Source organism: Canis lupus, chromosome 12 (assembly GCF_003254725.2).
Source record: "Canis lupus dingo isolate Sandy chromosome 12, ASM325472v2, whole genome shotgun sequence".
Taxonomy (NCBI): Eukaryota; Metazoa; Chordata; class Mammalia; order Carnivora; family Canidae; genus Canis; species Canis lupus.
Window position 1 is genome coordinate 8,322,221 of NC_064254.1, and position 15,674 is coordinate 8,337,894.

The 15,674-nt window shown below is 55.9% G+C and overlaps 1 protein-coding gene across 1 annotated transcript; it reads right to left on the reverse strand.

The window, feature by feature from the left end:
- Positions 1 to 1,647: 1,647 nt before the first annotated feature.
- Positions 1,648 to 15,315, reverse strand: KCNK17 (potassium two pore domain channel subfamily K member 17). The gene is made up of 5 exons (XM_025418658.3): positions 15,022 to 15,315; positions 12,411 to 12,525; positions 7,352 to 7,512; positions 6,776 to 6,950; positions 1,648 to 2,390 (listed from the first exon to the last, which is right to left on the reverse strand). Exons 1-5 carry the CDS (start codon positions 15,298 to 15,300, stop codon positions 2,083 to 2,085), a joined length of 1,038 nt encoding a protein of 345 aa, XP_025274443.1. The 5' UTR covers positions 15,301 to 15,315; the 3' UTR covers positions 1,648 to 2,082.
- Between the last annotated feature and the right edge of the window lie 359 nt (positions 15,316 to 15,674).

Consider the following 15,674-nt stretch of genomic DNA (forward strand, 5'->3'; position numbering starts at 1 on the left):
GACCTCACTGCTCGTTGCAATCTCTAGTTTCTGTGCTGAGGTCTGACTCTGCTCTCGCGCCTTGCCTAGAACCAGAGCTTTCCAGGTGGCTCCCAGCATGGCTTCTTGTGGCTTGTCCTCCCTCTCCACATCCTTCAGTGATCACCCGAGTTCCCACCCTACTGCCCCTCTCACTTTCTGTATTTGGGCTTCAGGGTTCTGGTGACTCTTCTTATTGGTGAGTCTTCTCATTGGCAGACACCTGCAGGCACTTGGCCAATTAGAAGCCTTCCTCTGTCCCATGGCAGGTTCCACAAGCCTGCTCTCCCCCGGGGCAGGCATTGTGAGTGTGAGTCCCAGTGTGGTGTGCGTGGGGTAAAGGGCTTGGTGGGGGTGAGAGGGACCCTGTCGAAAAGGCCAGGCATGGGGAGAGAGGGGCTCAAGGTGAGGCAGAGCTGGGACCATGGACACCAACCCAGCACTCTGGCCTCTGTCTTTCCTAGGTTTGAGTCATAGGTCTTCTCTCCAGAGTGTGTTAAGTATAAGGATGCCAGTTCCAGACCTCCACAATCTCTTCCTCACCTCCATTTCCCTCTGCCTGTGGGCCTTTGGAAGAGGGCATCAACCCTGTTGTTTACTCACTGCTGTTTGCTCCTGGGGCTGCCCTTGGTCCAGTGAGGGCCAGGCCAGATGGCGTAAGCTGGATGGTGTAACAATCCTTCCTACTTCCTTGGCCAAAAGGCTGCCCCTGACCCAGTTTCAGGAGAGCTCTGAGTTTGAGGTGCTTGTCCACAGAGAGAGGCCACACGGAACCCCCTAGGTCCCTGTGCTGCCCAACCTATAGGATAGTGGTGGGGAGCCAAGTCATAGGTATCCACCAAGACCAAGAATCTAGCTGCCCTGGAGGAATCCCTGGTGGCTCGGCAGTTTAGCACCTGCCTTTGGCCCAGGGCGTGATCCTGGAGTCCCGGGATTGAGTCCCACATTGGGCCCCCTGCGTGGAGCCTGCTTCTCCCTCTGCCTGTGTCTCTGCCTCTCTCTCTCTCTCTCTATGTGTGTGTCTCTCTCTCTGTCTCTCATGAATAAATAAATAAAATCTTAAAAAAAAAAAAAGAATCCAGATGCCCCTGGTGACCCTCAGATGTGGCTGGTACTTCCAGGGGCTCCTGGCTGGGCCTGGGGACCTCAGTGTGATGGGGAGTATGTACCTTAGTAGCAGCTCTAAGTGAGAGACAGAAACATTCGGGGTGAGACACTCTGCAAGTGGAAGTGACCTCTGCAAACCCTACCTGGCCTAGCAAACTGTGATTAGAGTCTTCAAATGCAATGGTGCAGGGTGAGGCAGAGGAGCTCTCTCGCCAGCCCCCGGCTTTGGTCTGATGTGAGGGAGCCACGGAGCAAGGGTTCGGTAGCCAAACTGGACCGGCTGCTTGCTGGCTGTATTAGTCCTGACAGCGAACAGCAAATCTTTAGTGAGTTTACCTAGAAGGTCTCTGGAGGTGGAGGAGGACAGTCTGTACCTTCCCCCAGTCCTGGGCAAACTCACCTGGGAAGGGAGTGGATTCTCTCTCTGCATATGTTCCAGCCTCAGATGCTGCCTTTGTCTCTGGGTGTGTATGTCGATTAGAATTAGCTGCGGTTGTGAGCGACAGAAAAGCCCAAACTATATTGTAGTAGATAGGGTCGACATTTATTTCTCTCTCCCACAAGTGAAGTCTAGAGGTGTTCAAGTCCAGGATTGTTATGCAACCATCAGGAACCCGGGCTCTTCCTATCTTACTGTGTCACCAATCTTGAACACGGCCTCTTCCTCAGGGTGCAGCACTGCTGCCAATGCTCCAGCCACTATATCAGCATTGCAGCCAGCGAGAAAAAGGAGTAGCGAAGAGGAGCACGTGCCCCCCTACCCCACTGCTACGAAAAATCATGTTCTTAAGTCGCACAGGATACTTCTCTGTGTATTCAGAATTTAAGCATATAGCTGCAAATAGCCTCAAGGGGAGATTTTAAAAAATGTAGTCTTTAGTCTGGATGATCATGTGCCAAGCTTAAAACGAGGGGTCTTGTTGCTGAGGAAGATGGAACACATACTGTAGTATATAACTAGTTGCCCTCTCCACAGCATGAGACCTGAGTAGAGGGTTCTGGGTGCTGGATGATTCCCATAGGCTCCTCCGGAGAGCATCCTGGCTGTGGCGAACGGGGTTCTGCTTCCCCATCCGGGCTCTGCCTCCAGCTTTGGGCCTTGAAGTTCTCTTTGGAGCTGTGGTGATAGGAATACGATCTCCCTGGTGTCTCCAGCAGGGAGAGGATGAGTTTGATGATCAAGGCCAGCCACGCCATCCCAAAGAGGATCCATAGGGACACTGTATTCTTGTACCACAGCGGGTACCTCCGGGAGGGGTCCATCCCTGGGGGAGAGGCAAGGTCAGAGGATGGAGGCCTGGGAAAGTCAAGGCCACTTTCCCAAACAGAAACAGTGACACATGACTTGATACACAGGAGCAGCATATGGGACATTCAAATTGGTCTGAGATGGCTGGCCCTGTGGCCACCTCTGTAGGACTCTAGGAAGCCTCCCTGGCTTGACACCATGGGTTTGGAAGCTCAGTTTCCTATTTGTCTTTCTGAAAGACTCTGTGCTCTATCCCAGTGGTTCTCAAAGTGGGGTCCCTGGACCAGAAGCAGCATCGCCTGAGCATTTGCTAGAAATGCAAACGGTCGGACCCCACTCCAGACCTACCGAATACAAACCCTGGGAGTGGGCCCAGAAATCTGTGTTTTAATAAGCCTTCCAAGAGATTCGAACGCCCTCTCTGTTGTTTGCTTGTCTCCGTGTTTGGTTTCCTCATATCTAAACAGAGGCAACTTGCCAGCAGCTTTAGGAAGAACAGATGGAAACACCGGAGTTTGTATCCTGCCTCCATTCTTCCTAGCTGCGTGACTTGCATCTGTCTGAATGTCCCTCACCTATGAATTGGGGAAAATAATTTCTTTCCAAGTCCTTGCTTGGCTTTTGGGCTGGAGTCATAAAGTTTTATCCCAAGGGCCTTATCTACAACTCCAGCCTCAATTAGCACACCTCTTCCTGCTGAGTGCTGTGCTCCTCACGCGGGCTTTCTCCTGTTTATTTTTTCAGCTATCAACGGTCCAGCCCCAGGGCCTTTGTATTTGCTATCCTTTGGGCTCAGAATGCTCTTCATTTCCAATTCCCCTTGGCCTAGTTAACTGCCCCTTGTCCTGCAGATAGATCCCAGCTAGTGTTCACTCCCAGAGATGAGACTGAGACCCTCTGTTACACTCTCTCACAGCCCGTGGGCTTCTGCTGGGTGAGTTACTTATTCTTTCTGGGCCTCAGCTTCCCCATCTATAGAGACAACAAGAGGTCCACCTTCCAGGACTGTGTTCAAGTATCTAAGTTTCTCAGAAGGGGGCCTGGCTCGTAGCAGGTGCCCAAGACCTGCAGCCTGGTGACTGTCTTAGTTACCACTGGTCCCTCACCTAGTCAGGACTGGACAAGTATTGGCGGAGGGAGGGGACAGATGGAGGTCACTGGGAGGCTTAGCTTGCTCCATAACTTAGTTCTTCCTTCTTTCCTAGGGGTTTAATCTTGCCTCCCTCATCAGATTGGGTTTGTTCAAAGGGCAAGATCTGACTTTATATTCCCTCAAAGTCTTTCCCTGTCTTTGTGTCCTGTCCCACCACCTTTCTATCCACCCTCTCACCCTGTGCCTCTGACCCCAAGACAACCTCTCTTCCCTGTCATTCAAGCCTGGGCCCCTCTCCTGGGTCCCAGCTCGGGAATGAGGCTGCTGACCCAGACCCCACCTCGCCGCCTGGCAGGAGCCAAGATTGGATTAGGCTGATTGGGTTACGGGGCCGAGATTCCGCTGGCGGTCCCAAATGAGATCAGCGGTGAGCCAGCTCTCTGGCCCTGCCACCCACCAGTTCGGCTTGCTCCTGGCAATCGAGGGGCGGAGGTGTTCTTCTCCCCTTTTATTTCATTTTTTTTTAGCCGAAATCATAAGTGGCGGGAGATCTGGCAGCTGGCAAGGCGCTCCACTGAGTTGCAAATGCAATTGAGGGACGTGGCGGGATGAGGCCGGGGAGGAGCCGGTGGCCGGGACCAGGGTGCCGCTCTGGCCACGGCCTTGGCCTTCGGGGAAAGAGGAGTGGCCGTGGAGACAACACCTCTGTGATTTCTGACGCTGGGGCAATGGGCACCCCGAGTTCAGGGGGTGGATCTCAGCATTTCCATCCAAGGAGAGAGCTTGACCTCGTCCTCGGAGGGCAGAGAAGGCTGAGAGACACATGAAGATGCGGGAGTGGGGCTTGTCTCCTCCAACTGTGGAAGATCCTGCAACATACGTGTCCTGGCTTGGGAGTCCGTCCTCTCCCTGCTTTTGGCTTGCCTGCTCCATGAGCCAACCTCTCTGGGCCTGTTTCTCCTTGCACATGAGGCACTCAAGTGTGGTCACTTGCCACAAGGCCCTAACCAGAGCAAGTGGCAAATCTCTGGAGATGTGGTGAAGGGGATGGCTTGGCCCAGTGCCCCTTGAGGGGAGTGGTCTGCCCAGAGGGCTTAAAGGGCTCCTCTTGTGGATTTGTTTTTCGTTTTCTAAAAGATTTTATTTATTTATTCATGAAAGACACAGAGAGAGAGGCAGAGACACAGGCAGAGGGAGAAGCCAGCCCCATGCAGGGAGCCCAATGTGGGACTCGATCCAGGGCCTCCAGGATCACGCCCTGGGCCGAAGGCAGATGCCCAACTGCTGGGCCACCCAGGTGCCCTCCTCTTGTGTATTTGAACCAGATCTCCTCAGTCAGGATGTCTGGTGTGGAAGGAGGCTCTGGGAAGTCTTTGCCCTATCTATCTATCTTACTGCCACTCCCCGCAGCAGGGCTTACAGGAAGCAGGGACCCTGATCACTGGTCCTTGCTCCAGCAGTGGGGCTGTGTGGATGGCATTGGCCTTCCCTTGGTGCTGGTAGAGGCATTTCCTCCCATTTTCACTGTATCCATGTCTAGAGGTCTAGAGAGAGCTGTCCCTCCTCCTGCTCATCCTGCCTCAAGGGACTGTGGTACCTCAGGATGTCCTCACAGAGATTCTCCTTCAATCCCATAGAGGCTTCTAGAAGGCAAGATGCCGGGGGGTGGGGGGTGGGGAGGGACTGCTCTCAGCTATCTCCACCCAGGACTAAACTTTGGGGGACCCGGTGATCAGTGGGCATGAAGAAACTGCAGCTAAGAATCCTATTCCCCCTTTCTTCCACCTCTCCTTGCAATGGACACCCTCAGATAAGCAGGCCTCCTGGGTTTAGGACCACCACTGGGGCAAATCCTGAGTTTCCTGCTCTGAGCTCTGGTTGTTTTGGCAGACTGCACCAGGACCTGTCATATCACACAGGCCTGGGCTGAAGCTGTTACGGTGGAGTCCCTGGTGGCTCGGGTGCAGGGCAGAAGAGAGTGCAGAGTAGAGAGGGAGGCAGGGTTTAGCCACACAGGGGTCTCTCACATGGATTTTGGACTCTATCCTGACTATGGGAAAGCACTGAAGGTTTTCAGAGGAGCTGGGCAGGTGAAAGATAGCACCTGTAAATTTTAAAGATCCTAAGAGCCAAGGTGGGGACAAAGATACAGGCTGCTCAAATCCACGGTACCATTCCACTGTGCTCTGTGTGAAAGGCAACCTCTCAAGGGTTGTCCAGGGCCCGACTTGTGTAACCAGCCATATACGACAGCCCGGCCTGGATTCGAGGAGATGGCAGTCGGAACACAGAGGAGAGGAAAGATCCAAGAAGTCATTCTCTGAGCTGTGAGGGGGGCAGATGTGGCCCTTAGAGCCACTGGTCTCAGCTCTCCTCAGACACATCTCTCCACTTTGAGGGTCGGAGCGGGAGCATACCCAGTTGGAGGAAACTTTCTCAAAAATTTCCTTCCAGAGCCACAGGCTCCCTCTCAGGATGGAGAATGTCAGGAAAGGACAGTAGAGGCCCCTGACACAGGGCCCTTCTTCCTAAGGAAAGAGAGGTTCAGGGAAGGGGACCCTGCATACAGGTGAGAAAGCCATCACCAGTCAGCCCTGCAGTCTTGGTCCCACAGAATGTCCCTCCACTGCCACCTGCTGGCCACCTGCCTTGGCTTTACTATGCAAGGCCAGTGGCTTCTGAGCCCCTTGTCTTGCCCACACTGGGTAGTGACTGCTGATTAAACCTCACCCTGGGCCTTCTGGACCACACAGCCCTTCCTCACTGGCACTCAGAGTTTGTCTGCCAATTGTTTTCCAATGGGGACCTAGGGGAGCCTGAGATTTCCTGAGTCTCCCAGACTTTCCTGCCTAGTCCCTGTGGTCTGTGGTGTGGAACACATGGTCCTCGGCCCAGGGACAGTGGGAAGCTTGGCATTTCTTGGGGCAGGGTGAAGTAGGGAGGGGAGACCCTGGGACAAGGAAGGATCAAGGAGGGAGGTCAGAGGCACCCCTAATTTGGGGGAGCACTCATAACAATAGTTGAGCCTTGGACATTCTCACTGCTTGTCAAGAAGGCCAGGAGTGTGACTTAACAGCCAGCTCCAAGAACTGGGGTCAAACTCCAGTTGTTACTTTTTAGCTGGACCTTAGCCCTCTCACACAACAAAGCAGGCTGAACTTGCCAAGGACTGTGTCCTCTGGACTTTGGGCCTCCAAGCCCCCACAGGGCTTGGCACATAGCAGGTGCCAGCTGATGGAGCAGGCAAGTGGAGGCCGGGCAGCTGAGTGTCCAGGCCAGCCCTCCCACCACCTGCAAGGTTCTCTCACCAATCACATAGTCGCCAAAGCCCACGGTGCTGAGGGTGATGAAGGCGAAGTAGAAACTCTCCACGTAGCTCCAGCCCTCCATGTGGCAGAAGAGCAGCGGGGGCAGCAGCAGGAAAAACAGGAGGCCTGAGAGGAGGGTGCTGGAGCCCACCAGCCACCGAGCTTTGGCCGGGTCCTGTGGGTATACATAACAACCCAGCCCACGTTGGCTTCTACCTAGTGCTGGGGAACAGACAGCCTGGGGGCTGCTGAGCTGGAGGCAGGATGACCCCCCCCACCCCAGTAAGAAGGGGCTGCCCTTGGGGCCCCTTCACCTAGTCTGTGTTCTCCAGGTTCCTGGGCAAGACCTTGGCTGGCTCGTACCCTTCCTGTCCGCCAAGTGCCATGGTGTCTCCCCGACTGATACCCCTTTATTGCTAAAGATCCCCATTCCAGGCAGTGGCCTCCAATCCCACCACATCCCCACCAGTAACCTTGATTCCCAGAAGTAACCCCCTCTTCAGGGCCCCCTATTCCCACTACCTCCCTCATCCTAGAAGTAACCCACCCCACCCCTTACTCCAATGGCTCTTTCACCTGCCAGGTGCCCCCCAGCCTGCGGGCACAGCGGTGCATCCCCTGCTGCATGAGATGCCCAAGTCGGTTGAGCACCACGAGGTTGAGCGGGATCCCCACAAGAGCAAAGAAGATGCAGAAGAGGCGGGCGGCCATGGTCCGGGGGCTCAGGTTGCCATAGCCTGAGGCAAGATGGAGGCAGATTAGGGGACCTCACCCCACCCCCCTCCAGACTCGGCAGCTGGTATTCACCGAGGCCTTTCATTCCCATGCCAGTACTGTGCGGGAGGCTACTATTCCTTTCCTCCCTCAGGCCCACCTCATAACCAGCCTTCCAAATGGGGGTGATGCCTCGTGTTTTACAGACTGGAAAAGTGAAGCTCCAGGAGGCTCAGCAGTGTGTGTGAGCTCAAACCTATGAAATGTGTGAGACTCCCTTCTCTCCCTTCATTTCCCCCTCTGTGGACAGACAGAAGGACATGGACAGGGGCATGGAAGGGTGTGGAGCCTCCAGGAACTACCCCTCCTGGATGGACTGCACCATTCCAGCCATCGCATTGCTACCTGCAGGCTCCTGTTGCTGGGCTTGGCCCCCAAGCCAGGCATCCCTGGACAATGCGGCACTCCTAGCGGGCATTGTTGTTTGGGGTTCCCACCGCCTGGCCTAGCTGAGCCTTGCTCAGAGCCACCCTACAGTCTTGGCCTACTCAGGCCCTTCCGTCCCTCTCTGCTTTCTCACGTATCATACCTGCTTGGCAGTCTGGGGCTCTCACCATCTCTCCAGCTCCTTTGTCCTTCAAAAACCTCCCTCCCCTCCCCCGATACATCTCTTGCACATCTGCTTCTGTCTTGATACCTGATTTCCAGAGGGCCCTAACTAGCACATCTGGGCTCCCTCTCAAACCCCTTGGGGGTGAAGGGTGGTAGATGGACAATCAAGTGCCCTAGGGGAGGTGGAGGTTGGCTATCTTCTCTGTCATGAAGATGAGGGATGGGGAGGCTAAGGGGAGGATGAGGCCTTCCTTAAAGGATTCCATTAGCCTCGGCATTCTTTCCTCCATCTTTTCTCTTTACTTCTGTCCCCCTATTTCTGGGTCACCACCTGTGTCTTGTCTTCTGTAAAATGCAAGCCTCATTGTATTGTTTCTCAGGTTATGAGCCGTCATTATTCCTTGAGTCTGCTGAGGAAAGCCCAAAGTCTTATCCAGCCCATCTCCGAGCTCATCTGGGCCCCTACTTTCCCAGTTCTGGCCACACTCCTGCCCTGCTGAACCCCCAGACCCCCTCCCACCTCTGTGGCTTTGAGCATGACTCTCCCTCTACCAAGAGCGTGCTTCCCTCCTCACTGCCTACACTTGGTGGCCCAGGGCAGCAGCTCCTCCAGCATCTGTCAGCTTTGAGGGTAACCCACTGTATAAGAATGATTTGTTTCCAAGTCTGCCATCCTCAAGGGTCATGAGCCCCTCAAGAGCACAGGCTGAGTCATAATCAGCTTTATATTCTCACCATAGGTGAGAATATGCTCACCTATATGCTCACCATAGGTGCTCACCTTCATCAGTGAAGATGTGTGTTGAATGAGTTTAAGAACAAAGGAGTGAATGAATGAATGAATGAATGAATGGAAAACACAGGAACAAACGTGTGCATGGATGAACAGATGCCTTATACTCTGCCGCATCCCCCCAGACTGGCTCAGCACTCCCACATACCCCATGCTCACTTGTACTGGTGGTTTGCACTCACCCTCACCTTACTGAGGGGTCTCAGAGGGCATAGTCTCAAGAGTGGCCAAAGCATGCACTAGAGCATGGGCTTTGGAATCAGAGGTGCTTCCTGGGTTTGAATCCCAGCTCTGCCCCTTGAAGGCTGTGGGACCTTGGGCAAGTGGCTTGGCCCTTCTGAGCTTCTGTGTCCTTGCCTGTAAGATGGGGATGTGGACATGTACCTCACAGTGTGCTGTGGGACAAAAGGAGGCAATGGGGTGTGTCATAGATGGGGATGAGCACCCTCAAGCATCAGGTATACAGAAGATGCTAAAGGAACATTGGCTTCATGAATGAATGGATGAATGACCCAACTCCTCCTAGACCAGCTTCTGGTGTGAGGACATCAGCAGCCTCCTCTAGAGCCCCATGCATCCTCCACCTTTTGGCCTTTCTAGGTTCTTTCATCTGAAAAAGGAAACCGTCTTTTGGCATCCAGGCATAAGTGTCTCAGTAAGCCTCCCTGTCTGACTCCTCGCCAACCCCTCCTCCTCTAGCTGTGGGTCCTCCCAAGTCCTATCCTTTGTCCCTGGGTGTCTTTTCTAACCTGTGGAATGGTGCCAACATTCCACCTCCAAAGCTGGGAGGAACCCCGTGAAGCTTCTGCCTTTCTCAGACCTCCATTAAGTGAGTTTTCTCCTCCCCATTATTCTCAGCCAGCCATAGGTCAGCACAGTCAGTGGACATCAGTGAAGCCTTCAGTTCAATGCTTGGTGACCATGGCTCCAGTTGGCCGCCCACCATCTACTCTTTCACTTTGCTAGTCCAGCCCTAGGATATCCTGAGAGGGCCTGACCAGGAAGGAAGGCCTTGTGTGGTTAGGCTGCTCTGAACCTCCTCCAAAGTCAGCCCTCATTTCCAACTCTTTCCAGTCACCTGGTCCTCCTTTCTACCTCGGGGCCTTTGCACTTGCCTCCCTGCATATTTACATGACTTTCTCCCTTATTTTGTTCATGTCTTTGTTTCAGTGTTACCATATCAGCAAGGCCTTCAATGGACACTCTATATACAATAGCCCCCATCACTATCAGACCCCCTTACCTGCATTATTTTCCTCTAAGCACGTCCCACCCCCTGAATATTGCCTATGTATCTGTTTGTTTGTTGGGTGTCCTCCTTCAGTAGAGCATCAGCCTCCCAAGGGCAGGGACCTGCCAGTTTTGCTCACCATTGTTCCCCCAGAACGGTGGGGCTCCCCCAGCTACTAAGTCTCTTTGTTGAATGAATGCATGACTAGATAACTGAACAAATGAGCAGCCAGGGATGAGCTTCATAGGTGAGGGACAATTTGGGGGCTCAGGCCGGTCTGGCTGGTCTAGAAGTGTTTGAGGGCCTGTCAGACCCTATTTCATTTCAAGGCTTGGAAAGTACAGCCCTTACAGGGTGCTGGACCCAGGCAACAGGGACACCAAGGAGGCAGTCCTCTGCTGGGCCTCTCAGATTACTCCTTCCTTCTCTCTTGGAATGTTCCATAGGTACCCCATCTCCCGTCTCCACCCTCCTCCTCTCTGCATCCTCTTCGTGTGCACGTGTGCGCACATGTGCGTGCGTGATGTCAGAATGCCAGGGTTATGAGCTTCCCTACTGTTCACCCCAAAATAAGTGGGGTCCTCTCTTTCTTCCTGTTGTTTGGAATTCCCACTCTAAGGTAGAATAAACCTTCTGAAGGTAGGCAGGACTGGAAAGAGAAATATTGTCCCCACTCTGGATTTCAAATTCTAATTCCACTCCTTACTAGTCTTGCAACCTTGGGGAAATTGTGCAACACCTGAGTGCCTCAGTTTCCCCCTCTGTAACATGAGAATAATAAGTCCTATCCTTGGAGGTGAGGCCATATGGACGAAATGAAATTTCAATTGTAAACGTGCCCCCCACAGTTGCCTAGTAGAAGCAGACCATGTGTGCAGTGTGGGGCAGGTTCCCCCTTGCTCTGCCCTCCTTCCCTCAGAGAGGGCTGGCTCGGACCAAAATAAAAGGAAAGGATGGGCTGCCAAACTGGAAATTTGCTGGGCCAAAGTCACAGGCCTCGGGCAAAGGATGTCGGAGGCGTTGGGTTTAGAGACTAAAGAAATATTTCTCCCTACACCCCTGCAGTGACTGTGCATCAACATCACCTCCTGCCCTGGGACTCAATAAGCGCTGGTGGAATGGGTATTTTGGGAATTAATGAACGTGTCACTGTTTGTTGGGTGCCCGTTGAATGTACTAGGCCCAGGGGGTGTAAAGAGGAATAAATACCATTCTGGCTGGTCCTTCCTGGGTCACAGGGTCCGTGGAGCTCTGAGGGGGCTCCCAAGCACGCTGGCCTCAAGGTGGAGGACTGCCCAAGCTCCCGCGTAGCCCTGACACCCGCTTCCAAGAAGCATTTGCTGATTTAAAGCTGGATGGAGACTCCTCTAGATGGAGAGGGGCCCTCGTCTGGCTCCACTCTTGGGAGGGCAGAGGCAGACAGACACCAGATTGCTACTGAAGAGGATCCCAGCGCGAGCTGATGGAGGTGGCCCTGGCCAGCAGTGGTGTCAGCCTGCCACCTGCTGGTAAGTCTGGTGTCGTGCAGGGGCGGGGCGACTCAGAGGGCCGGCGACGGGGCTCTGCACTTGAGTTAGTTCCCGGGTTTCAGAGCTGGAGGGATCTAGGCTGCTCTTCTCCTTCCCTTTCCAGCAGCCCCCAGGCACCTGCCCAGGGCAAGTTCTACCTTTGCTCTCCTGAGGCAGGGCTAGGGACCCGGGAGAGAGACCTGGCTCCAGGGGTCCCTGTGTGAGGGAGGAAGGAGGCTTGGGGAAGGTGGTGAGGGGGTGCAGGGGTGCCTTAGGGAGCTGGGAGAGGCCTCCAGGGGTGGCCACCTTTCCCCAACGCTGAGAACAGGGGGTGGAAAGGCTCTTTGTGAATTTCTGCTCCTCCTTCCTTCCCAGGTTTTCCTCGCCCCCCATGGGCCTCCACCCCGGGCTCCGCGTGGGCTGGGCTTGGCGCGGGACACTTATAAAGCCGAGAAGCGTCCTTACTGCTGCACCGGGCAGACCCTCTGCTTCCTGCAAGGTCGCGTGACGCAGAACCCTCCAGAGCAGCGCTTCTCAAACTTGCACAGAAACCCCCTAGGGGCTCTGGTAAAATGCAGAAAGTGATTCTGCAGATCCCAGGGGAGCCTGCGATCCTGCCCACAGGTGGTGCCCCCTCTGCGGGGCCTGATGACACTCTGGGTCACAGGGCCCTGGTGACCCCTCCCCTCTGAAAGGCATTGGTCCCCTGTCCCCCATCCTTTAGGGGGGAGGCCAGGCTCCTCAGTGCCACCCACTCTGGTCCCACCCTGCTCTTACCAATGGTGGTGACGGTAGACACGGAAAAGAAGAAGGAGCCCACGAACTCCCAGCGCCCCATGCTGGTGGTGTTGCCAAGGACAATGTCCCCACTTTGGTAGGCTTGGATGATGCCCTGGGGGAGAGGTTGCAGTGACCACCAGGCTCTGGGGGGCAACTGGGCCCCTGCACCCAGACACATACACATGTGTGCATGAATATCGTGCACACGTGTGCGTGCAAACACACACACACGTCATGGACAATCCTCACAACCACTCTTTGATCTCAGCCCTTCCAGGGCAAGGAGGCTCTTCCCCTCCATCCAGGACTTCTCCAGGGGGCAGGGACCATGGGGGGCAGGGACCACGGGGGACAGCTCCTCCCCTTCCTTACCCTAGGGCTCAGGTCAGCTCAGGATGTCCCACCAGCTGGAAGAACACCATGCCTTCCCCCCTCCCCTGCTTACTCCTATCCTTGCAACAAGCACTGCCGGGCAGGACGTGTGGTGTTCCAGGGGTCCTGGAGATGTAAAGGACAGGACCTCTGTCCTCAGTAGGACAGAGACAAACTGCGCTAATAGGGTGCGGTCAGTGCAGCTTTGGGCATTAAGGCAGTATGATCCTGGAACAAGATACCCAACTTATCTGTGCCTCAGTTTCCTTATCTGCAAAATGAGAATACTAACAGCACCTACTTCCTAGAGCGGTTGGGTGGGTGAAATGAGGTATTTGGTGTAGACTTAGAACAGTGCCTGGGACATGGTAAATGTTAGCGGCTGCCATCACCATCACTGTTACAGATATAATAATAGGAGCCCGGGAACACAGAGAGGAAGGGTGTTCATTCTGATGGATATAGAGGCAGAAGGCTTCATGGTGGGGGTGATGGTTTAGTTGAGCCTTCTTTGATAGGCAAAAAGGACTGTTTCTACTGGAAGGCCATTTAGGGAGATGGGCCCCGGTGGGCAGAGCCTGTGGGGCAGGACGGGGCCTGGGATCTAGTACAGGGAGACTGAAAGGCAGCCCGGAGCCACGCCATGCTTGGCTCTGCCATGCCAGGGATGGAGCAGCAGGCCTCTCTGAAGGTCACCCAGCAAAGAGGAGGCAAGATCAGGTTTGTGTTTTCCCTGGCAGCTGGCAGCAAGGTGTTAGCAGACCAGAAGTGGAGAGACTCTTGCAGGGGTGAGTGAGGGAGAGGGCCTGTATCCTGGCCCCAAGTGGTCCAGGAGGAACAGAGAAGAAATGCTCAGAAGCCTAGGCCTCTGGTCCTATTTGGTGGGGGTAGTGAGGGAAGCCTCTAAGAGCACTGTGAGAGTGTGTGGATGCAGGGAATAGGTGGAGGGTCGGGGTTGGGAGGAGGAGGGCTGCTTGCTCCTGACCTTGGGGGAATCTAAGTCTTTTTTTTTTTTTAATTTATTTATGATACAGAGAGAGAGAGAGAGAGGCAGAGATACAGGCAGAGGGAGAAGCAGGCTCCATGCACCGGGAGCCCGACGTGGGATTCGATCCTGGGTCTCCAGGATCTCGCCCTGGGCCAAAGGCAGGCGCTAAACTGCTGCGCCACCCAGGGATCCCAAGGAAGTTGCATGTACTCAGGGGGAGGTCTGGGCTGGAGACACCAGACCCTTATCTTGGGCATGCTGGAAGCCACAGCGTGGTTCAGGGAGGTGTGACGTGTGAGTGGAGCACGAGAGGTTGGAAGAGAAGCCTCTGGAGATGAAAGCCCTGCTGGAACTTTGGGGAACACCCTTCTTCCCTCAGATCCCTTCTGAGCCCCATCTTGGTGGTTAACAGGCCCAGCTCCCTGCCTATGCAGCCAGGTCGTTGTATTTAACCTCTTTGAGCCTCAGTTTCTTTATCTCAGAAAATGGGATGATGAAACGGTACCTACCTGTGAGGCAGGTGAGGACAAAATGAGTTAATACAAGTTAATCTCCCCAGAACAATGCTTGACACACAGTGACTGCTCCACAGAAGCACTCATTGCTGTCATTGTCCTCATTGTCATCTTGCCCGGGTGGAGGCTGCGGGAAGGGAGGTTGGCCACCTCTGCCAAGGGGCTGCTGCCCAGCCTCCAGGACCAGGCAGTCCTGTGTATTTGTGAAAGTGCAGAGGTGGGGGTGGGTGGGTGGAGGCGCTACCCCAGGTCCTTAGCAGGGACAGTCCTTCCCCTGCCCCGGCGGCAGGTCCAAGGGCTCAGGACTCTACCGCTGCTCCAGTGCCTGCTCACTTCCCCCCAGAAACATTTGCCTGCTGCCTTCTGGGGATTGCCTTCGGGTGGGCCGCTCTGGGACTCAGACTCCAAGGACTCAGACTCGGCACCGGGACTGCGGGCTGGGGATTTGGGGCCAGGGGTTGGGCTGTGGGGCCCGGGGAACGAGGGGGGTCCCGGGATGTTAAAGCATGCCCGGTTCGGGCGGGCCCCAGTCGGGGGTGGCCTGCGCGAGCCGGGGGCGGGGGGGGGGGGACCTCCATCCATCTGCTAGCCCCCCCCCGCCCCGCGAGCCCCCCAACCCTCCCCCCTCCCCTTGCCCCACGCCCCCCGTGGCCCCCCAGCAATCCCCCCCCCCCCCCGGCGCCCTCACTGCCCCAGAGCCCCCCCCGCGCCCCCCGCCGCGCTCGCCCCTGACCCGGATCAGCGAGTCCAGCGCCGGGCCGTCCAGGCACGTGAAGTTCCGCAGCAGAGCCCACTTGTCGCGCTGGAACCTCGCGCTGGAGTCGCGCGCCGCGGGGCTCTCCAGCACCCAGAACACGCCGGCGCCCAGGGCCAGGTAGGCCAGGTAGGCGAGCAGCAGCAGCAGCGTGCCCGGCACCGCGCACTCCGGGGCCCTGGGGTCCCGCGCCGCCGCCGCTCGGGCTCGCGGTCCGCACAGCGCCGGGGAGGCGGGGAGCCCGGCGCCTGGAACCATGGACCCGGCGGCGCACAGGGCGGGCGCGCGGGCTCGGCTGCTCCCCTCGCGGCCACCGGCCACCGGCCACCGGCCACCGGCCACCGCCTGCCTGCGCCCCGTCTTCTCAGCACAGGAGGCTTGCCCGGGAACGGGACAGCCCGGCCCCACCCCGCAGCGGGATCCAATCCCAGGGACAAAACGAGGCCGGAGCTGTGGGCATCTGGCTCCGCCTCGAGTGTGTGTGGAGGGCGCACCCCCCAGGCCCAGCTCGGGGAGAAAGGCCGGGCTGCGGGGTGACCCAGGCCTGAGACCCAGGGGGCCTCAGCTGTCCTACTGCAGCAAGCAGTGGGAGGGACTCCTGGAGACTGCACGCCGCAGGAAGAGAAAGTAAA